The 23,699-nt window shown below is 40.0% G+C and overlaps 2 protein-coding genes across 5 annotated transcripts in view; one reads left to right on the top strand and one right to left on the bottom strand.

The window, feature by feature from the left end:
• Nucleotides 1-1,116: 1,116 nt before the first annotated feature.
• Nucleotides 1,117-3,943, bottom strand: CUNH16orf90 (chromosome unknown C16orf90 homolog). Its single transcript, XM_069064823.1, has 3 exons — nt 3,898-3,943; nt 2,808-3,167; nt 1,117-1,274 (listed from the first exon to the last, which is right to left on the bottom strand). The coding sequence occupies exons 1-3, from the start codon at nt 3,941-3,943 to the stop codon at nt 1,117-1,119; spliced, it is 564 nt and encodes a 187-aa protein (XP_068920924.1).
• Nucleotides 3,944-13,350: 9,407 nt separating this feature from the next.
• The window catches only part of CLUAP1 (clusterin associated protein 1), a 52,061-nt gene continuing 41,712 nt past the window's right edge, over nt 13,351-23,699 (top strand). The window contains exons 1-6 of one of the 4 annotated variants that reach the window (XM_069106673.1): nt 13,373-13,514; nt 16,648-16,778; nt 18,648-18,759; nt 19,673-19,757; nt 21,098-21,277; nt 22,688-22,783. In XM_069106673.1, coding sequence (XP_068962774.1) covers nt 16,760-16,778; nt 18,648-18,759; nt 19,673-19,757; nt 21,098-21,277; nt 22,688-22,783 — 492 coding nt within the window. In that variant the 5' untranslated portion in view covers nt 13,373-13,514; nt 16,648-16,759. Of the gene's footprint in view, nt 13,515-16,647; nt 16,779-18,647; nt 18,760-19,672; nt 19,758-21,097; nt 21,278-22,687; nt 22,784-23,699 lie in introns of all 4 variants that reach the window. The other 3 variants (XM_069106664.1, XM_069106683.1, XM_069106693.1) reach the window with 3 other exon arrangements.

Here is a 23,699-nt window from a genome sequence, read left to right as displayed (position 1 = left end):
GTTAAGGTAGGTAGAATTCCAGAGAGGAGTAATCCCCATGTCCTTTTAACTTGACCCTTTTTATGGGTAGATGGAGTGTTGGCATATGACACCAGTATGCGTCACCTCCTGTCAGGAAGAGAGATGCAAGGATACCACAAACCTCAGCTTGAACCCCACAAAGGACCCAGCTGGCAATCCTCCCAGCCCATCCCCACCTCCCGCCCTTACACAGCTTGCCTGTTACTAAGCAATGTGGTTAATGAAGAGGTTGCAGCAGATTTTCCCTTTCCCATTCACAGCAGCTTCTTCCTATTAGGGATCAACGGAAGCCCAAGCCCCCAGCATTGACTGACCAACTGGAGGCAAGCCTGAGAGATAGTGAGAGCTCAGGAGGGACCTTGAAGGCCATTTAGTACAACCTCCTCGTTTTACATTTAAGAAAAGCAAGGTCCAGAAAACTGGAGGGAAGACTTGCCCAGGGTCACACAGGTAGTGTCAGCGAGGGGATTTAAACCCAAGTCTTCCTAACTCCACATCTAGCACTCCATGCACTATGAAATGCTGTCCATTAAGGGATTAGTATATAGGCAGAATGGGATTGTGGAGACCTGCAGGTAGGCTTAACAATATAGACTATTGGAGAAGAAAGGGGTGACCCTGACCGAAATACCCAAGCCCCTGATATTGGCTGGTTATCTCCCTGGGCCTTCTGGGAATGTCCTTTTGTAAACCTAGCAGGAGGCAGGGTCCTAGAGGCAGACTTGAGGATAGACAGACCTCTCCCTTTATTCAGATATAGGACCTGCTGGTTCCCAGGCCTGGGATTATCTGCCTTCGACACCATCTCCAAGGCCATGTAGTGCATGCCCGGGCTGCTTGGACCACCGCCCCTGCTTCTCCTTTCTCCGACCCTCAGGCGGGAACCTCTTCCCTCTCCTCTCACTTCCCTGAGCCCCCAGTCAGACTTCCCTCTGAGGAAACTTCCTCAGCTGTCTTGGCATCTTGGAGAGCTGCTTGCCAGGGGGAACTTGGAGAGTCTGGAGGGAGGCTGTTCTCCCAGGGACCTGTACCCTCAAGTCATTCCCTCCACCTGCCCCAGAGCTGGGGAAACCAGCTCTGGTGCTTGGGACTGCCCTATGGTCTCTCCTGGGCCCCAGGTCGGGTCTTCTTGCACATAGGACATGTTGATTCCTCTAAGGCTCCCCAAGACCTCTTGGGCCTGAAGCCTGAGCCCTCGGGTGGCCGGGGCTGGGAGAGGGCACCCTTGGTTGGGTCAGTGCTGGAGCTGGAAGCTGAGGAAAAGGGGAAAGAAACAAGTCAATAATGAGAATGGATGGTTTGGAGGGGGGGGGGGGAAGGGGAGGAGTGAAAAAGGGGGCACACAACCCAGCCTGTAAGTCCCATCGTGAATCAATGGACAATCCTAGTATCTTACACAAATGTGAGTTTCTGTACACCTACCCCCCTACCCCCATCCCCAGGAGTTGAGACAACCTAAGGGACAAACTAAGGCCCAAAGAAGCTAAGGGGCTTGGTTGAGGGTCTTCTCACTCTCCAACAAAAGCTTTGTATCTACACCATAATGTTTCCTGGTCCTAACCCACATGAGGCCACACTTGTTCCTGAGTTAGGCAGGGACACAGTGCTCTTTACCTGGGGTCTAGGGGAAAGAATTATGGGTCTCTTAGGCTCAGATATGCTCAGGCCATGGTTGGAAAGTCACAAGGTCACAAAAGGAAAAAGGCCTGGGACCTTGGGTGTCTACAGGGGGGACAAGGAAGGTTATAAAAAGTCTGGAGAAGGGGATTTAAATATATTCAGACACATTCAGTTACTCACATACAAAGGCAACACATACACATGGTCACAGCTACCTATCCACAGACATAAACCACTAGCACCCTTATATAGTCATATACATTTCCTGCAATACATATACATATTACATATATAATTATAAATTATATGTAATATATATGTTTGTCTATATGTACTATATAATATAAAAATGTAACAATATGTATATTCAATATGTGTGTATTATAATATACACACATCTTGGCACTCATGCTTCACATGCCTAAACATACATATACAGATACCACAAATTATCCCCATATGCACCTTCAACCAACACTTCACATAAATACACTCAGTTATCTCCCACATTCTCCACGCAGATTCATATCGACCATCTGTCCATACCACAGATATCTTAATCCAGTTACCCCCCCCCCACACACACACACACATTCTCACACCCATATACCCAGTCATACATACATATATCCAGGTGCCAACATATATCCAGTCATCTCCGTATACCCCCACTCTCCTACGTATTCAAGCACTACTCTCGATGCCTATATACCCAGCAACACCCATACCCACACATCCAGCCACCCACACAGTGCCCTGTCAACCCTTCCCCCAGCCCTGCATGTATGACCTTGTCCCTACAAAATTACTGCCTCCTCTCTGTCCACTCTGATCCATGACCCTGGGCACCAGAGGATTTTTCTGCTGCTGATGTGACTGGTCTCGCCTAGGTGGAGTATGAGGCAGGGAAGAGGGATAGCAGATGAACTTACCAATACTTGTGCTGCACACGCCTCAGTGAATCCTTGCTAATCCTTCTCTTATGAGACTCTACCCCAAACACTGCCAGTTCTCTAGGCTGTGCCACAGGAGCGGCTTTATGATGAGAGGATACCCACCCTCCTTTAACACCCTGCATCCTGGGGTTGCTCCTGTCTTGGTTGGGCTGGGGCACACTTCCTGCTTTCCTGGAGTTCTGTTTCTGGCCCTGTCATGTGCATCCTTACCTGTACTCCCTAGGTTCTCCCTGGGTGGTTGGGGACCTGGTGAATCCAGGGGGTGGCTGGTAGAGCTCAGAGGGCCAGGAAGATCGAGGGCCCATGCCCCTCCCTTGAGCAGGGGCCCCACCCGTGGGAGGCAGCCCCCTGCCATCAGCCTCCCTAGCCAGTGGCTCTCACACTGGCCGGCAGGTTGCATGCTGCTGGGCAGGTAGAGTGCCAGGCCCCGAAGGTGACGAAGACGGAAGTTCTTGGGCTTGCTGCCTGGTGGGCTGGGGCACTGCTGCCTCCGGGCCCCCAGACCTCCCTCATAGATGTTGGGGGGCGTGTCGGCGCTGCCTGCGCAGCCCAAAGTCAGGCTCACTGCATCTGTGGTGAAAACACAGACATACTTGAGAGGGGGAGGGGGATGCTCTGGGGGAGATACCCAGGGGAAACAACCAACTTTCTCTTCCAACTAATGCCCTGGGTCCCCCTTCTTTCCTTCTGTTTAGAGCTTAGTCTAAATAAACCTGAGTTCATTATTGTCTTTTTGGGCCTCAGTTTTCCTTCTTGTCAAGTGGGGTCAATTCATCTCTATATGGGTAGGGAAATCCTATCCCCATTTTCAGAGAGCTTTGAAGACAAAAAAATTAAAGACCTTTGGTGATAGGATGGCTTGAGCCCTTTGGAGGCTAAGGAGTTCAAGTCTTTGCTCATCACTTAAAGGTCTATTCAAACTGGAAAGAGTTCTCTTTGGAACTACTGAACAGTAGACAGCTACTAAGAAGAAAATCCCTAGGGGATTGTCTTCTTGAAGCTTTAGGTGCTCCCCATTCCATCCCTCCCCATCTTAGAGATGAATGTGGTTTAGGGAGTACCATTATTTTGGTACCAGTTTAGAGGTAAAGAAACTGGTCCAGAAAGAAGTGATTTGACCATTCTCTAGCCACCAGAGTACCCTCATCTCTGCTAAGTAGCCTACCCCTCACTATTGGTGAGCTTGTATCTACACCATCTTCATGCTGATGGCCCTGGAGGATGGGAGGGATTTCTCCTTTTGACCTCTTCTGTTCACCTCCCCCTTTCCTAATTTCCCGTATCCTTCCCAGTATAATACCTTCTCTTATTCGAAGCTCAGAGAAAGCACGGACCAAAGCTTCCATTGAGGTCCAGTGTGGCTAGCTGGAGAAGCTGCCAGGGCTCTAACACCTTGGGTCCTCTCAAAATATCCTGGCCTAAAGTCTGGGGCTGCATGGCAACCCTGCTGAACAGCTTTGTGATGTCATAACTGGGAATACCATCCTTTCTTCCCCTGGCTGTCAGGGAGGGCCAAGGAGAGGATAAAGTAATGAAAATGTTATCGGAGTACTCTTGCTGTCAGCCTTACCCTTGCTGATCCAGGTTTAGACCTGATCTAGAGTCTAGACACACAATAGAATGTGTCTAGTGCCAAAGATGAAAAAAACATGGATAGCAGTCAGGGTAGCTAGTTTGTGATTCTGACTCAGACACCGTGGATCAAAGGTATCAGGAGATTTAGAGCTGAAAAGGATTTTAAAGATCATCTAGTTCAACCCCCTCATTTACAAATGAGGAAACTGATTTTAAGTCACTTGATCCCAATAGTCACACAGGTAGTAAGAGCTGCAGAACTAGGAGCTGAATCCAGGTCAGTGTTTTTTTCTAATAACTATCATGCTGACTAGCTGGGTAACTATAGACAAGTCATACTTTGCCTCTCTTGCCTCAGTTTCCTTATCTGCAAAATGGGGATATTAAGCCTAATCTCTCCTCTGCCTGACATTCCTTCAATTGTAGATAAAGACAATTGCCATACTGAGTCCTTCCCATCTTGATATTTCCTCCCCTGCAATTTACTCACTTAGTAACCCTGGGAAAATCACTTTCTGGGCCTCAGTTTCCTCATCTGAACTAGCTGAGTGAGCTCTAAGGTCTTTTCCAACTCTAAATCAATGATTCACCCTGATTACCATGACTGTGATCATCTTCTAGGCAAACAGATCTTAATTTCCCAAGCAAGATTTTTTTAGAATTTTAGCATTTAGAGCTAGAATGGATTTTAGAGGTCATCTCGTCAGAGTCTTTTAATTTTATAGGTGTGAGGCAATTGAGGACCAGATATCTGCATTAGGCAACATGCCCCAGATCACATAAGCAGTAGGCAGTAGAGTCAGGATTTGAATACAGATCAACTTATTTAAAATCCAGTGTCTACTGCCATCACATCACGACTGTGTCCCTAGTAGTCTTCTCTTCTCCATGTTAAATATGCCTCCTACCTTCAATTGATCTACATGGTTCCAAGCCCCTTTACTTTCCTCTGTTTGAGTTCCAGACTATTAAACAACAACAAATCCAATAATAGCCAGTTTTTTCTACGTATTTACTTTATATATAAAATTCCAGAAAATGAGTATCTTCTTAATTTCTTCTAAATGGATTTTTACATCAGAATATGTTTTAACTAAAAAAGAAAAGTAAAATAATGAATTACTTTTGGAAAAAGCTTGTATGTACTTAATAAGGAGTGAAGATAAATGGTTTTTTAATTTCTATTTATTGTTATTGCAATATGAAAGGCAACCCTGTCCTACTCTAAACTGTAGGCAGGGGAACTTAGTATGAGATGGAACAGAATATCTTGGGACTAATTTGATTTTCTCTAAGTTTTGAATTCAGGTATAATAGTTTGACTGTTAAGCTGGTACTTCACCATCCTTTTTGGGGGGGGGGGGAAGACAAGGCAATTGGGGTTAGGTGACTTGCCCAAGGTCACACTGCTAGTTAAGTGCCAAGTGTTTGAGGTTAAATTTGAACTCAGGTCCTCCTGACCCCAGGGCAGGTGCTCTATTCACTGTGCCACCTAGCTGCCCCCACTATTCTTTTTAAAATATTTTATTATTTTTCCCAATTACATGTAAAAACAATTTTTAACAATCTTTTTTTTAATTAATTAATTTATTTTTTAAAAGCAATTGAGGTTAAGTAACTTGCCCAAGGTTACGTGGTCAGTGTTTTTTGTGTGGGTGTTAAATGTCTGGGGCTGGAACTGATCCTGGGTCCTCCTGATTCCTAGGCCGCGCTCTTACTCACTGCGCCACCTAGCTGCCCCTTTAAAAAAATTTTGAGCTCCAAAAAGAAAACCCACGAAAAAACAAAGTGAAAAACAATATTCTTCAATCTGCATTTGGACTCCGTCAACTTGTTCTCTGGAGATGGATAGCATTTTTTATCATGAGTCCTTTGGAATTGCTGTATTTCTGAGGACAACTAATCCATTCACAGTTAATATTACTGTCACTATGTACAATGTTCACTTTATTTTTTGTGGGGTTTTTGTCTGTGCTTTCTTTTACAACATGACTAATATGTAAATATGTTTTGCATGATTGCACATGTATAAACTACATCAAATTGTTTACTGTCTCAGAGAGGGGGGAGGGGAAGAAAAGGGAGAGAATTTGGAACTCAAAAAATTTTTAAAAGAATGTTAAAAATTGTTTTTACATGTAATTGGGAAAAATAATAAAATATTATTCAACAACAACAACAACAAAACAGGGAGATGGAAGGAAAGTGAGCCAGGGGCTGATCTCTTTGAGCAAGGAAGGAAATAGCCAGGGGTGTGGTATACTACAACTACTATAATTTTGACTGGTAGAAAAGTATAATTATCAAAAGAAGACTTACTAAGAGAAGGCAAAAAGGAGAATCTCAAAGTGACAGTGGGGACTAGAGAGCGTTCCATCTCCCTTTCCAAGACCAATGTGACAGGGAGTATGAAACAAGGTACCACTAGTCTGCTAGAGAGGATAGCCAAGGACATAATATCATCAGAGGAGGAGCCAGGTCTTGGCAAAAAGTAATGGCCATCCTAAAAAATGGAAAGAGAGTGAGAAGTCCAGGATGAACGGGAGTTTGTTCACTATAGAAGAGGGATTCCAGAGGGCACAGTGGAAGGTGGGGCAGGGTTGGATTAGGGGTTTTCAGATAGGGCTGAATTGAGGGGGACAAAGATGTGAAATAACATGGGGACTGGGAGGAAGGAATGGTTTTTCTGCTAAATGACTGCTGACTAATTTTTACAGAGAGAGGGAGAAACAGAAGCCACGGGGTGGCAGATCGAGATTCTTACAGTCTTCAAGGAGTGTTGTAGATAAAGTTGGGGGGGGGACAAAGATTCCTGGATCTGTTTCTTCACCTGGGAGACTGATGGAAGGTGCAGGGGTGGTGAGGGGTTAGATGAAGATGGCCCTAGTCTCCTTCTCCTTGGTGTCTGATAGAGGTAACAAATCTCCCCAAGGGACTTGATTGACTTTAGTTCTCCAGACACACAGCTTCCTTCCCAATCTGCCCAGTCAACAGGAAGTAGGCCTAGAACAAAGCAGCCCCTGGTACCTGATTGGCCCTAGCTTCTCTGATGCATATTCCTGATCATCTAGAAGCATTAAAAAGTTCTAGCCACATGAAGTCTTGGTCTTTCAGATTTGGTGGGTGCTTAAGACTATGCAAATCACCATACCTTGATGATATAATGACCAGATGCATTTCCAGATGGAGAAGGGGACCATGTCCAGAAAAGCCAAGTGCCACTGTATCCTTGTTGCATATTCTTTCTGTGTTAGGGCAAAGTAAAGCTCTTGTTAAATGTTCAATGACTTTTGAGAGCCTTATTTTGTCCCAACATCAGACCTGAATTAAGAAGGTAGTGGCATTAGAGCTGCCTCAGAAAATCTGGTGAGTGTGCCTGTGGCTCTGTTCTTACAGCACAGTTCCCTTGCTTTGTTTATGTGGACCACACTTCATTCTTTCTTTTTTTTTCTTTTTGGAGGAGGGGAAGGCAGGGCACTTGGGGTTAAGTGACTTGCCCAAGGTCACATGGCTAGTAAGTGTTAAGTGTCTGAGGTCAAATTTGAACTCAGGTCCTCCTGACTCCAGGGCCAGTGCTCTATTCACTGTGCCACCTAGCTGCCCCATGTGGACCACACTTTAGAAGAAAATCCACCTTCCATGTGGAAGACACACAAAAGTCTATTACATCTCTAACAGCAAGTAATGTTAGCAGTGGCTTCCATGTTTGTATGGCAGAGGGACCTTGGACTGTTAAGAGTCATATATCAGACTTCTGCTTGCTTGCCATATACTCAGTTGATCTGCCTTCTCGGATTCCACTCTATTTCTCTACTTTGGTCTCTATAAGCATTGCTCTACTGAGTATAAAATTGCAGGCCTCTTTTATGCAGAACAGGAGTTGTGATATAGTTAAAATATGCCTCTTCCAATGTTTTGATTTGCCAATTTTTGCAAATAACTCTGCCAAATGACTCTAAGATGCCTTGTCATATATATATAAAACTAACAGGAGCTGTCTTTTTGAGAGTCTCTGTGAGTCTTATTACCTTTTCTGACTTAGATGTATTCAAGTGCCATAGTTTCATAGCAGCCTTCCCAAACCCAGCCTCTCAGTGCTGTTCTCCTAGGTGACATGGTTCCTGTCCTAAGAAGATGTCAGATTTCAGTCTATAGTAACTACGGGATCTATCACAGAGACTATGGTCTCAGCTCTCTACCTACGAGTACACTGGCACTTCTGTACTTGAGACATTAAATTTTTTGACCAGAAAGTTTTCTTTGCATAATCTGACTGTCAGTCTTTTAAGAAGCTCTTCTTCAAGGAGTGGACTACTAGATATCTACCATATATTACTTCCTATTATCAGTTTTCCAGGTAAACATTCATGTTCAGTACCTCAAATTTTACCAGAAAAACTTCCTGCATTGTTTCCTTGCTTTTTTTGTTAGTAGTTTTAACTATGCAACTTTCTAAACTTTTCACATTACAATGAAATAGTTTAAAATATATATTTAAGATCTGGGTCTACATCTACAACTAAGAGATCGCTATGATCTATGGCCACAAAATGTGACAACTCAACTGTTCATACTTTTAAAAGATTGTGCCATGTATGACATCATCAATACCTCCAAAATATTAATTCAAGATATAAAAGCATGCACTATAAAAACAAAGCTCTGTGCAACAAATATATTGTGTGTAATTATACAATATCAAAGCGACAATGTATTCCAAATCATGAAAAGTCACCAATAAGTTTTTTTCATGTACCAACATATAAAAAATTATTGCATGTAAAGTAGGCATTTAAAACTTATTTATAAAGACATAGCACATCAATAAATTTCAGCAGCAGACACAGCATAACAATATTTTCATGCTAGCAACTGACAGCGTATGAAAAACTGTGTCTGGAAAAAAAAATACCCAGTAAAGAAAAAAGAGGGCTTTCCTGGAATATTACCTGAAAAAATAATCCTAGTATATAATTTAGAAACAAAATAAAATTATCTGTGCATAGAAAAAATATGATCTATATGGAAAAAGATTAGAAATAGCAACAATGGGGTGGCTAGGTGGTGCTGTGAATAGGCCCTGGAGTCAGGAGGACTTGAGTTCAAATCCAGCCTCAGACATTTAACCTAGCTGTGTGACCTTGGGCAAGTCACTTAACCCCAATTGCTCTGCCCTCCCCCCTCCAAAAAAAAAAAGGCAAAAACAGCAACAACAACAACTGTGAGTTCCAGAGCTGGGAGGTAAAACAGCCAAAGCAAAATATAAGAAACTCTCCAATAGGATTCACAAACTGTTCTGTTGGGAAAAACAAAAACACAAAATTAAACACCAATGTTTAAAAAGATTTTTTTTAATTAACACCAGTGTGTTCTTCTTCCAACAGGGTTCACAAATTGTTCTCCTGGGGGGGCAGGGAAGGAGGGAAACAATGAAAATCATACCAATGTGTAATCATCACAATAATATAATCCCTAAGACGGGGGAAAAGCCCAAGAAGCCAGATGTAGGGACCGGTTCATTCAAAATCTTCACTAAAATTCCAAGGCTCAGAAAAGTAAAAAAAATTGAACAGGAGAAATGACCAGAGAAAGAGGTAGGGGAAGAGTTGAAAATAAAGTACTAAAGACTAGCCCCCCCCATATGTACTCCATTTAGCACAGTGCCTGGCACATTGTTCTTGCTGTTCAGTTGGGTCTGTCTCTGCTTGACTCCATGTACCACAGTGCACCAGGCCCTTCTATCTATCCTCCACTATCTCTTGAAGTCCAAGTTCATGTTTGTTGTTTCCATGATACTATCTATCTATCTTATCCTCTGCCACCCCCAATCTTTTCCAACAGCAGGGTCTTTTCCAATGAGTCCTGTCTTCTCATTATATGGTCAGAGTATTTAAGCTTCAGTTTTAGTATTTGACCTTCCAGTTGAATAGCCTGAATTAATTAAAGTATTGACTGATTTGACCTCCTTGCTGTCCAAAGGATTCTCAAACATCTTCTTCAGCACCACAATTCAAAAGTGTTGATTCTCTGGTTCACAGATTTCCTTAAAGTTCAGCTTTTTTTTTTTTTGCCTTTTGGAAGGCAATTGGGGTTAAGTAACTTGCCCAAGGTTACACAGCTAGTTTTTTGTGTGGGTGTTAAGTGTCTGAGGCCAGAAACAAACTCAGGTCCTCCCGATTCCAAGGCCAGCGCTTTACTCACTGCACCACCTAGCAGCCCCAAAGTCCAGCTCTTAACAATCAGCCATTGCTACTGGAAAAACCAGAGTTTTGACTATATGGAACTTTGTCACCAAGGTGATATATTTGCTTTTTAGTATGCTGTTTGTATTTGCCATGGTTTTCCTTCCAACAAACAATCTTTTAATTTCAGGACTGCAGTCCCTATCTACACTGATCTTTGAGACCAAGAAAAAAATCTGACACTGCTTCCATTTCTTTTCCCTGTATTTGCCAGGAAGTTGTGGGACTAGTTTCTATGATCTTAGTTTTTTTTTTTTTATGTTAAGCTTCAAGCCAGCTTTTACACTCTTTTCTTTTACCTTCATCAAGAGGCTACTTAATTCCTCCTTACTGCTGCCATCAGAGTGGCATCCTCTGCATATCTGAGATTGTTGATATTTCTCCTGGAAACCTTAATTCCAGCTTTTGATTCATCCAGCCTGACATTTCACATGAAGGACTCTGCATATAAGTTAAATAAATAAAGTGACAATAATGACAGCATTGTCTTACTCCTTTTCCAATCTTAAACCAATCAGTTGTTCCATTTTTGGTTCTAACTGTTGCTTCTTTGCCCAAATACAGGTTTGTCAACAGACAAGTAAGATGATCTGGTATTCCCATCTCTCTGAGGACTTTCCCATTTTTCTTGTGTTCTACATAGTCATATGCTTTAGTAATCAATGAAGCAGAAGTAGATGTTTTGTTTTGTTTTTCTTTTTCTGGAACCACCTTACTTTTTCGACAATCCAGCAAATGTTGGCAATTTGGTCTATAGTTCCTCTGTCTCTTTGAAAACCAGTCTGCTTTTCTGGTAATTCTTGGTTCACACATTGTTGAAGCCTAGCCTGAAGAATCTTAAGTACAACCTTTGTGGAGTGTGAATAAGCACAATTATTCAGTAATTTGAATATTCCTTGGCATTGTCTTTCTTTAGGATTGGGACATAAACCTATCTTTTCTAATCCAGTGGCCACTGCTATGTTTTTCAAATTTGTTGGCATATTGAGTGCAGCACTTTAACAGCATCATCTTTTAGGGTTTTAAATAACTCAGCTGGAATTCTGTCACCTCCAATGGCCTTGTGGTTAGCAATGTTTCCTAAGATCCATTTGACTTCATTCTCCAGGATGTTTGGCTCTAGATCAACAAACACATCATTATGTTAAGTTTTTTCTTGTGTAGTTCTTTTGTGTATTCTTGCCACCTTTTCTTAATATCTTCTGCTTCTGTTAAATTGCTACTATTTTTATCTTTTATCATGACTGTTTTTTGCATAAAACTTTCCCTTCATATCTCTGATTTTCTTGAAGTCTTTTCTTTTGTCTTTCCCATTCTATTGTTTTCTTCTATTTCTTTGTATTGCTTATTTAAGAGCTTATCTCTCCTTACTCTTCTCTGGAATTCTGCATTCAGTTGGATATAGCTTACCCTTTTTCTTTTCTCTTTCTCTTTCCTTCTTCCTCAGCTATTTGTAAAGCCTCATCAGACAGTTATTTTGCATTTTCTTTGGAATGGTTTTGTTGTTACTTCCTGTACAATGTTTCAAACCTCTATCCATATCTAATCCCTTACAGCTATTCATCACTTCCATATTCATAAGGTATATTATTTGGGTCATACTTATATGGTTTGATGTTTTTCCCTACTTTCTTCAATTTAAGTCTTATTTTGCAATAAGAAGCTCATGATCTGAGCTATAGTCAGCTCCAGATATTGTTTTAAGTGACTGTATGGACCTTCACCTTTGTTTGCATAATCAGTGTGGTTTCCATATTTCTATATCGACCATTTGGTGATGTCCATGTGTAGGTCTTGACAAAACTCTATTAGTCTCTGTTCTGCTTCATCTTGTATTTTAAGGCCACACTTGCCTGCTATTACAATTATCTTTTTATTTCCTTCTTTAGCATTCCAATCCCCTGTAATGAATGTGGCATACTTTTTGATGTTATTTCTATAAGATGTTGTAGGTCATCATATAACTGATCAACTTTGGCCTCTCCAGTATCAGTAGTTGAAGCATAGACTTGTATTACTGTGATGCTGAACAGTTTGCCTTGGATTCAAACAGATAGCATTTGGTCATTTTTGAGATTATACCCCACTACTGCTTTTCTCACACTTTTGACTATCAGGGCTACTCCATTTCTTCTAAAGGTTTTTTGCCCATAGTAGTAGCATATATAGTGATCATATGGGTTAAATTCACTGGTTCCTATCCACTTAAGTTCACTGATGCCCAAGATTTCAATGTTTAATCTTTCCATCTCCTTCACATCCAGTTTACCTTGGTGCATAGATCTTACGACCCAGGTTCTTATGAACTTAGTAGGCACTTAATACTTGATGGCTGATACTCATAATGAAGAATAAGGAGGATTAAGTTTGGTTTTAGTAGCTCCCAAAGGGGGAAGCTTCCCCTCCCCTCCTAATGTGTGTGTGTGTAGGAGGGGTGTGGGTATATACATGTAAATAAATGAACATGTGTATATATACATATATTCATTTATTGCTTGTGTTTATATACACATCTACATGCATACATTTATTATACAGTTATATTATACGCACAAATATTATGCCTTGAATACAGATTTATTTACATGTAAATACTTATTATATGTTTATATGTGTATATACATATAAATAAAATTATATATATATATATCATAAGTGTGTGTTTGGGATGTTATGACACTTCTGCAGGATTACCTGGAATAGGCTTTCCCCTGCCCTCCTCTTAATACAGGCATTCTCTTCCTTCTAGCTGAAGGTTGAGGAAACAGCCTCAGGTGCCTAGTTCGGGCGAGGAGAGGCTGCTTAACTCACATCCAGAAACTGACACAAAGCCCACCAACTGCCAGCTCTAGATTCCGAGAATGACGTTAACCCTCCGCGCATGCGCACACCGTCGCATTCGCTTACGTTTGGCCCCAGCCAGTAGACGTTGAGGGCTTCCGTTGGTGGTTGCCATAGCGACGGTCGGAGCCAAGCCTCCTTCCTTCCCGGCTCGATGGATGGTCTCTAAAGACTCAAGTTTCAGGATCTCCATGTTTCAGGGTCGGACTGAGATCACCGACGATCGGATCACCAGTCATGTCTTTCCGAGACCTAAGGAGTAAGGCTGCCCCCCCAGCCCCCGGCCTGGGCCATGCTCTTTTTCCCCGGGGAGGGAGCCGTGGATCATGGCTGCTCGAGGCTGAGGAGGCCGCTCCTGGACCCCGCAGTCCAGCGGCAGCCGTCTCGGCTTCTCCGTCGCTGTGAGCCGAGTCCGGGGCTCTCCGGAGAGGAGGAGGGCCGGGCTGAGGCCGATCCTTCCTCATGAAGATGCCCTTATCGGGGTGGCCGCCTCGCTGCGGCCCTCACGTCCCAGGCCTCTTGTCTGGGGGCCGGGGGCGGGAGGAAGAGGGAGAGGGGGAGGAGGGATCGCCGACTACGTGAGCAGAGCCCGGGCTCACGAAGGGCCTGCCTCCTATTTAATCGTCCTTAATCCAACACTTCTTAGCGCAGGCGGGGGCGCAGAATACTACTGGAAAGGATTCCCGTAAGGCTTGGCCCATAGACCCCAAAGACCAGCCCAGGTTAGGCAGGCTCTCATCGGAAAGGGGGACACCAAGTGGAAATTTTTCCTTTTTGGGGGGCTCATAAACACCTTAAGGCTGAAGAGATTGCAGTCTTTGTGGGTGGAAAGAGTATCCATCCCTGTGAAATCATGGACCTTTGGAAATGTTTTAAGATGGTATTACAGAACTTCAAAAGACCCAAGACCTTATTAGCGGAGGTATTATCTCCACCAATGCAGGTTACCACCCCCTTTTGCACCCTAAGGAAATGTTATTTTATTTTAGTGCCTTAGTCCCCAAAATTCATCTGGTGACCAGCCTTCTGGAGAAATAAAATATAATAAGCAATGCAGTGATACAGTAAAGTAGATGGGATCATCCAGTTTTTTTTAGTCCTGCCTCTCTATTAATGCTCCTTTTCCCTCTTCCTCCTTCACTTCTTCCCCAGCCCATCTCCTCCCTAAATCCCATCATTACCAACTCTCTCCTTCCACCAACTCTCCTTCTAAGTAGAAAATGTCTTTATATAGGATACCTGTAGCTTTCTCTTTATGGTTACTTCAACACTGCTGTCTTAGGTCAAACAGATTTCTTAACAATTGTATTATTTGGTTACATCTCCTTTCCTGTCCCTACTCAAGAAAGTATTTTCTCATCCTGATAACAAATCTGCTAGTTGAATTCCGAATATTTTCCCAGAAACCCCTCTCCACCTTTTCTCCCTGTTTGATTTACCTTTTCCTCTACATTTCTCTCTTCTCTGAAAGGTATTAGTTTTCTATCCTCAACTGCTGCACAAAGTTGCTTGTTGGATGTGTAACTTATACAACCTAGATATGAGGCATTCCTATTTAAAACAACAATTTTTGTTCCAGGATTCACTTTTACAGCATGAGGCTTCCTAAGCTAGCATTTTCTTTTTAATCATTGTCTCCTTATTTGACCTTCAGTCTTATGGTTCACCAAGGGAGATCAGGCTGAGCTATACCCGAAGCATGAGTCTTTTTAATCTTAGTTAAGCTGGTGTCCCCCAACTTTCCTTCCCCTGTCCCCCAACTTCCTTCCTGGTGTCCCCCAACCTCCCACAAGCCTTTACAGTTTGATAGGATCTGCCAGAACTTATGTTCCATTAATTTAGCTTTTGAGGACCCAGGATCATCTACATAGCATAAGAAGATTTTAGTTGAGGGAGGATGATGGTAATCATAATAAACCTGGAATAAGCCTTATAGATTACATATGCCATCCATTTATTTTACAGAGGAGGAAACTGAGACTTAGAGAGGGAAAGTGCCTTGTTTAAATCACATAAAAAGTTAGCGGTAGAGCTCGGTCTAAAGGTTTGGGACAGGGTTTGCTTCACTGTGGCACAGTAATCCCTATTTGATAAGACTTTAGAAACATTAGTAAGTGTCTTCACTACATATATTCCTCACTTAGGGACCATTACCTGAAATTCTCCCCTAAAGATTCACTTTATGGGGTTAAGCAGTAGGATTTTCCTTCACTCACTTTTTAAAAAAAATTAAGATATTTATCACTTTTTTTTTCAATTATCAAGCATTTTTTATACCTTCCATTTCTCCTTCCTCCACTGAAAATAAAATACAAAACCCTTATAACAAATAAACTTAGTCTGGCAAAACAAATACCTATATTGGCCATATAAAAAAAATGCATGTTTTATTCTGCATATTGGAGGGGGTGATCTCGCTCTCTTTCATGAGTTGGGTGGCATTCATTTTTAAGCATCCTCTGGATGTCATGGTTGATTGCTGTGTTGAATATAGTTTTTAAGTCTTTCAAAATTGTTCATTTTTTAAAATAAGTTTTTTTTCCTCAATTACATGTAAGAATAACTTTTAATGTTATTTAAAAGCCGTGTAGCCTTGGGCAAGTTATTTAACCCCAATTGCCCTCCAAAAAAGCAAAAAAAAAATTTTTTTTATTTTAAAATTTTGAGTTCCAAATTCTTTCCTTTCTTCCCCTCTCTCCCTGAGACAGTAACATTTTTATATATTATACATGTACAGTACATTTTTATATAGATTATACATGTACAGTCATACAAAACATTTCCATGTTAGTCATGATGTAAAAGAAGACATAGAAAAAAAGTGAAAAATAGTATGCTTTGATCTGCATTCAGATTTCGGTTCTTTCTCTAGATATGGATAGATTTTTTCATCAGAATCCTTTGGAATTGTCTCTGATCATTGTATTGCTGAGAATGAATGACTAAGTCATTCACAGTTGATCATCTTAAAATATTGCTGTTACTGTATACAGTAACAGTCTCTGGTTCTGCTTACTTCACTTTGCATCAGTTCATGTGAATCTTCCCAGGTTTTTCTGAAATGATCCTGCTCGTCATTTCTTATAGTACAATAGTATTCCATTTCAATCATTTACCACAACTTGTTCTGCCATTTTCACATAATCTTTTATTTTTACAGTATTGACAATATGGTATAAATTGTTCTCCTGATTCTGTTAATTTCACTCTGCATCAGATCATACAAATCTTCCCACATTTTTTTGAAACTATCTCTTCATTTCTTGTGGCACAATCCATTACCATATTCCATGATTTGTTCAGTCATTTTCCAGTTGATAGGCACCACCATATTTTCTAGTTCCTTGCCACCACAAGATAAAAGCTGATATAAATATTATTTTTACATATAGGATTGTCCCGTCCTGCGGGACCAAGTTATTCGTGGGGCCGAGGAGGACCCAGCCTGCAAAGGAATGGGTGGGAAAGAAGGAGAGAGACCAAGCGAGTTTGTTTTAAGGTCTGATGAAGCTCTTTATTGCTGGTAAACAGGACTTATATACTCTTTGAAGAAGTGGGCGGGGAGAGGAATTCTTGTAAACAAATGTTGAAACATTTTGTGGTTAGGACACCTGGTGCCGAAACACTCTGTGGTCTGCAGATTCACGTGGCATGGTACTGGGGGTGTGGCTTTGGGGGGGGAGGGGAGGAAGGGTGCCTGGCCTGAAGGTCTTCGCCCCCAACATAGGATCTTCTCTTTCTTTGATCTTTGGAGTATAGGCCTAGTAGTGGTATGGTATCATTAGGTCAAAAGGCATGAATAGTTAAGTAACTTTTTTAGGATAATTGCAGATTACTTTCCACAATGACTGCACTCCACCAGCAAGAGCATCAATGTTTCTGTTTTCTCACAACCTGTTCAACATGTGTCATCTTTTGTTTTTTGTCAACTTTCCCAATCTGACTAGTGGAAGGTAGAAACTTAGAATTTTTTTAATGTGCATTTCATAGATTGGATGGCTTCCCTTTGAAATTTGCATTTGCATATCCTTAGACATTTTCCTTTATTCACTTTTAAAATGTGAATGTATCTGGAAAAGACATCATCAGTCCACATTGGCTTTTTTGCATTCCTTCTTGCAACTTTTCTTGGGAATAACAGGTAGTAGGCCCAGAAGCTGAAGGCTACAAGGTGGGACAGAAGATTCACTTTTCTATAATTTTACCTGGGGCCAACTTTGTTAGGTGGTATTAGAGGGGGAAAAGGTAGAGATACCTGGCAAGAGGGTTGTAGAAAGATTACTGGGCATTGCTTTGCATTTGTGGGACACCATGATTCGACAAGAGGATTGGTTTTGGAGTTGCAAAGACCTTGATTTGATTGCTGACTCATAATTTAACTGTCTGAGTTAACCAACTTTAGACAATTACCAAACCTTTCTGGACACTTCATTTTGTAGATTAGGAACCCCAAAAGATTCCTTATCTATAAAATGAATATAACAATGTCTTCTCTGACTACTTCACAAGTGTTTTTGAGACTCTAAGGAGACAAACTGATGTAGAAGAAAGAGCATTTGGAGTCAGGAGACCTAGGTTGAAATCCCACCTCTGAGACCTGCTAGCTATCTGACTACAGACAATTCATATTACACTTTCTCCTTACCTGAAAAGGGTTTTCTGTAAAGCACTTTGTGAACATAAAGCACTGTCTGTCTATATTAGCTGTTATTATTAAGTGAGATGCTAGGGTGCTTTGTAAACTGTTCAGTGCTATACAATATCATTTATTATAGATTTAATGTAAGAATTCTGACATGAAAATAGTAAGCAAAATAATAGTTAAATTAGTAGGCATTTGTCATAGCATAGAAACAAAGTTTATAATTCTTGGTCATCATCTCATATCTTTCCAGTGTTTTATGTATTTGGGGAAGACTTTCTCTATTCCCCCTTCAGTCACACCAAATTACACAATGTATATGAAGGTAGGACCTGAAACACACTTTCTTAATTTGATTAATAATCTAAATATTGCCCTGGGAGTTCAACTAATCCCCTGTTAACTAAAGTTGAGTTAAAAAGAAAGGATAGCCAGTTAGCCATTTTTTAATAATAAAAGGAGATAGTGATTGTAGTAGTAAATTAAATTCATAGTTAATTCACCAAGCCTTATTTTAATTAATTGACAATCTCTTTTACCACCAAACTTTATGAGATTTTTAAACAGTAGCCAGAATAATTGTTCTGAGTTTTATCTCCTCTTTCTTTCCAACTGGGAGTCTTATCAACCACAAAACTGAAATAACCAAAAGGTTCAAAGAATGGAATCTTAGGATCCTAGATAATCATAGATTAGATAAATACCTGAAAATATAGAGCTGATTAGATCATATTTTATGCTATTGAATAGATTTTACAGAAATGATGAGGGCCCTGGGATATCCCCGACACATCTCTATGGAGAATTTTCGCACGCCAAACTTTGGGCTTGTATCTGAAGTGCTTCTCTGGCTTGTAAAGAGGTTAGTACTTTGTTAATTAGTTGAACTTGATTGCTAGATTTTATTAATGAACTTTGTAGAAATGGTTGCTTTCACAGATATTGTTGTGGGGCATATAGAAGAGCTTAGTGAAATTAGAGTTTAATGGGATCATTAACTAAAAATTGACAGAATTTATTATGAAGGGTATAAGAGAGGAAAATACATTGACCCCCAAAATTTTTCTTAGTCTGCTCTACATGTCTCAGACTGGACATCCAACCACATAAAGAATACACTTGTAAGAAATCTATCTTGAAGCTATAATTATTATAGGTACTGTTACAGTAATAATTTGGATTTGCCTTTGTGTGAAATATCTGTTAAGATGCATCAAGAAGAGGGGAGGCTAGGTGAGGCAGTGAATAGAGCACCGGCCCTGGAGTCAGGAGGACCTGAGTTCAAGTCTGGCTTCAAACACTTAACATGAAAACTAGCCATGTGACTTTGGACAAGTCACTTAATCCCAATTGCCCTACCAAAAAAAAAAAAAGATCCATCAAGAAGAATGAGAAAGTTAATGCCAACAAATTCTGTCATTGTCTTTGTAAATATATTATCATTCCTAGTTTGATTTATCTCTGGGTCAAGAATTGCCTACTAATTGATATTTGGGAGACTTAAAACTAAATTTGAGATATGAATAAGGTATCTGTTTTGCTTTGTACACTGAGCCAAAACTTTCATTTTGGAATTTCTTTTATTTCTTGGTCTGTTCACATAGGTCATGTTGAAGCCTTGGCATTGAATATATTCTTTACTCTTGCTCATTCTGCTAAGAATGAGGAAATATGTGCATTGACTATTTTTTGCTTACCAAATGTGTCAGCTTTGCGTGATCCATTCGGTATATCTTCTTTCTACCTGTTTATTTGTGTCTTTTTCCTGTCAATAGGTATGAGCCTCAGACTGACATTCCTTCTGATGTTGAATCAGAGCAAGATCGAGTTTTCTTCGTTAAAGCGATTGCACAATTCATGGTTAGTTCATAGTTTTCATAGTAAGAATTAAGGGAATTAAGAATGGGAGACCCCTAACTAAAGCTGATTTCAGATGCTTTCCTGTAGTTTTTCCTTTAAAATATTTTTTTAAAAACCCTTTTGTTTTTATATCACCTACATCTGTCTCCCCTTGTTATCTCTTCTTTCTAACCTCTACCTAGAGAGTCATGCCACTTATAACAAAGAATTAAAAAGAGGAAGAAGAGAAAACAAATTCAGCAAAACCAATCAACACATTAAAAAGTGTGACATTTGCAGTGTTCTGTTCCTATGGACCCCTAAAGATCAGGGGAGGATGGCAGAGGAGGGTAGTGGCTTGTGGAGAGTATCTTCCCATATCTCTTCTTTAGAGACAAGTTTGTTTGCTACATAATTTTGCAGTATTCAGTTTTGATTGTTGTGTCTCAGTTCTTCCTATTTACATTGTTATAGTAATTGTGTTTATTGTTTTCCTGGCTTTGTAAGTCATATAAGTCTTTCCATGCTTCTCTGTATTCATCGTGCTCATTGTTTCTTACAACACAGTATTTCACCATATTTATGTACTACATTTTGCTTGGTCATGCCTAGTAATGTGCTGGTAAATGTTCAATAGCTGCCTCAATGGAAAAAAAAAGCCTGAAATACTTTTAAGTTTAATTTGCATTATTGACATTTTCTCCATCACTTAAGTCTAGACAGTCTACGAAAAATAAAATCAAGTCCTGATTTGTAGCATTTGTCAATTTCCAAGGTGTAATGCTCACCCTGAAAATTTAACAATTGACTCTCTGAGCTAGCTCAAGCTCCCCGCTTGCCCTAATCTATATAGGCTTCTGTTTTGTTTATAATTCTTTGCTACCACAAAAAAGAGCTGCTATTAATATTTTAGTGTATGTTGATCCTTGCTTTTTGTCATTAAGCATCTTGGGGCATATGCTTAACACTGGAATATCTAGATAAAAGAGTATAGACCTTTTAGTCACTTCATTTGCATAATTACAGATTGCTTTCCAGCATGGTTGTACCAACTCGCAGCTCCACTAACCATACATTAGTGTGCTTGTTTTGCCAAAATCCCCTCCACCACTCTCATCCTTTGACATTGCTTATTTGCTGAATATGAGTTGAAACCTCAGGGTTATCTAGATTTTCTGTAGCATTTTCTAGTCTTAGTCTATTTTGTTTTGCCTTGTATGATTATTATTATAGTAACATAGTATAATGTTAATCTGCTCTTGGAAGTTCTCCTTTTAACCTAGACATTTTACAAGTTGTTCACATAGGACTTTTATGGACATTACATGGAAGGAACCTGATTTTTTTCCTTCTAAAAATAGGCCACCAAAGCTCATATAAAACTTAACACTAAGAAACTGTATCAAGCAGATGGATATGCAGTAAAGGAACTATTGAAAATCACATCTGTCCTTTACAATGCCATGAAAACCAAAGGAATGGAAGGCTCTGAAATAGGAGAGGAAGATATTAGCAAGTTCAAATTTGATCTTGGCTCAAAGGTAAGGCAAATATATATTCTTGCAGGTATACAGTAAGATTATTTGTTTCATTCACTCATTCATTCAAGAAACAATTATTAAAAGCACCTACAATGTTCAATGGGAAAAGCATTGTATTTGGAGTCAGACAACGTGGGTTTGAGCTTCAACTTATTAAAGATACTATATGGAAGACATTTTATAAACTTTAAAGTATTATATAAAAGTCAGCTCTCATTATTGTTGTCACTATGGCAAAATCACCTGCTCTGAGCCTCAGTTTTCTCATTGTAAAATAAGGGTAAAAAACGATTGTTTTAACCATCTTACAAAGGCTGAGGTTTAAAGGCAGAAGGATGAGGGAACATATGCTCAGGGAAGAGGATGCAGATAAAGCTGTATCTCAGCCTTAGAAATGAATTTTTCTGGAACAGACTTATCGCTGTGGGCACTTTGATGTTAGTGGGGAGGGTACTTATTTTAGAGAAAAGAGACCTGGATATGAGTTTCACATCTGCCACTTAATAACTTTATTATTGTGGACAGGCCTTTTCACCACTCTGAGCCTCAGTTACCTTTAATGAAAAATGCAGATAATAAAAATGACCTGTCAGCTTTAGTGTTTCTGTGAGGAAAGTGCTTTGTAATCTAAAATTCTATCTAAAGGTGAGCTAGGCCTCTTAGTTGTATTTCTAAGGAAATGTTTACTTGGGATGGACTAGCTCCAGTAACACCCTTTTATTTCTCATCTCCTAATCTCTATTCTCTTAATAGTCTTCTCTTGTCCTACTAATTGCCTTTTTATTCAGTGTAGAAATAATCCAAGTAGCTCCTTGAAAGCTTCTCTAAGACCTATGCTGAATCCTCCAAACCTAACATAGATTTCCTTATCCTCTTCCCCCAACTTCCAGCTATTGCCTATGTGATGTAGAGTAGAGATTTGGGAATAGATATATAAAGAACAGAAAGAGACAGACAATTGTAATTAGCCTTTTATTGGTTTCAAAAGCATTTTCTCCAGAAGAGACTGGGGAGAGGGGAAACTGGAGAAGTGAAGCAGGTTCAGAAGAAGGGGACCTCCTTAATTGTCTGCCCATATCCCCAGCACAGGATTTTTACTCAGACAACTGGGCAGGTAGGGATATTGGAAGGCCTTTCAGCATTCCTTTTACTTCGGAGTACATAAGCTAGCTTCTAGCATTATGCTCCTCAGATTGTCTTGGAAAGATACCTGGTTTTCCTCCTGCTACTAACCCCCAACAGCTTTGATCCAGATGACAGGGTGTGGACAGCTGTGGGAAACTGAAGATTTTGCTGACAAAAAGTCAGGCTTATTGTTAACATTCTAATTATATGTATTTTTAATTTTCAAACCACCTACCTAATGTAGGATGTCTCTGAAGTTTCTGCTTTTTTAAAAAAAAATTCCAGATTGCAGATTTGAAAGCAGCTAGGCAGCTTGCTTCTGAAATCACATCAAAAGGAGCATCTCTCTATGATTTACTTGGCAAAGAAGTAGAGTTGCGGGTAAGCAGTGTTCAAAGAAAATAATTTTGTTGCTTAGTTAATTTCTGTAATATATAAGACATTAAGTTCATAAAAGAAAACAAAATCTAAAGTAACAATCGTAGTGTCAAAATATTATAGGTCTGTTATTATGAGTAGTACTATCAATTGTAAAGAGACCAAAAAAATGATTCCTGTGCTGTTTCTTATGTTCAGTTAAATTCAGCAAAATTTTTTTTTCCATTGAAAAAAATCTTCTGTTCATGCTTACAGATTTTTCCCCTTGGCAGGGATATCTACAGATCTGTTTGGCTTATTTTTTTTCTTATTATGGAATTGACAAACATCAATGAACATGAACATCTTAGATAAAGAATAGAAAAAAAGGATTACATACAAAAACATAAATCTCTTTTATAGGCATCTGTTTCTTTTAAAGGTAATTTTAAATTTAACTTGGTAGTTCTAACATTGCCCTGCTTTTGAAATTCTTTCTGCTCTCTCCTGTGTGTTTTTAGAATTTTATTCATATTCTTTTCTTTGTTTCCTTCTTTTCTTTTTTTTGATATTACTATCACTACTTCCTCCTTTCCTCTTAATAGTGCTCCCTCTTTCCCTTACCCTCTCCCAAATAAAAACCTTTTTTTTTTTGTAACAAAGGACCATAGTTAAGCAAAATAAATCTACACATTGGCCATGTCTGAAAATGTATGTATCATTTTGCACCTCAAGTTCATAACTAGAGGTGAGAAACATATTTTATCATTAGTCTTTTGTAGCTGTGATTATCATTCAAGTTTCTCTGAATTTCTCTTTGGTCATACTTACAGTCCCACAGTATTCTATTATATTCAGTTACCATAATTTGTTCAGCCATTCCCAAGGTGATGGACACCACCTTTGTTTCCAGTTCTTTGCTACAACAAAATGTGCTGCT

The sequence above is a fragment of the Petaurus breviceps genome, unplaced genomic scaffold (genome assembly GCF_028583685.1).
Source record: "Petaurus breviceps papuanus isolate PSGF00001 unplaced genomic scaffold, PetGlider_PUasm1.0 138, whole genome shotgun sequence".
NCBI lineage: Eukaryota > Metazoa > Chordata > Mammalia > Diprotodontia > Petauridae > Petaurus > Petaurus breviceps.
The sequence above is the reverse complement of the archived record's forward strand: the minus strand, read 5'-3'. Positions and strand labels throughout refer to the sequence as shown.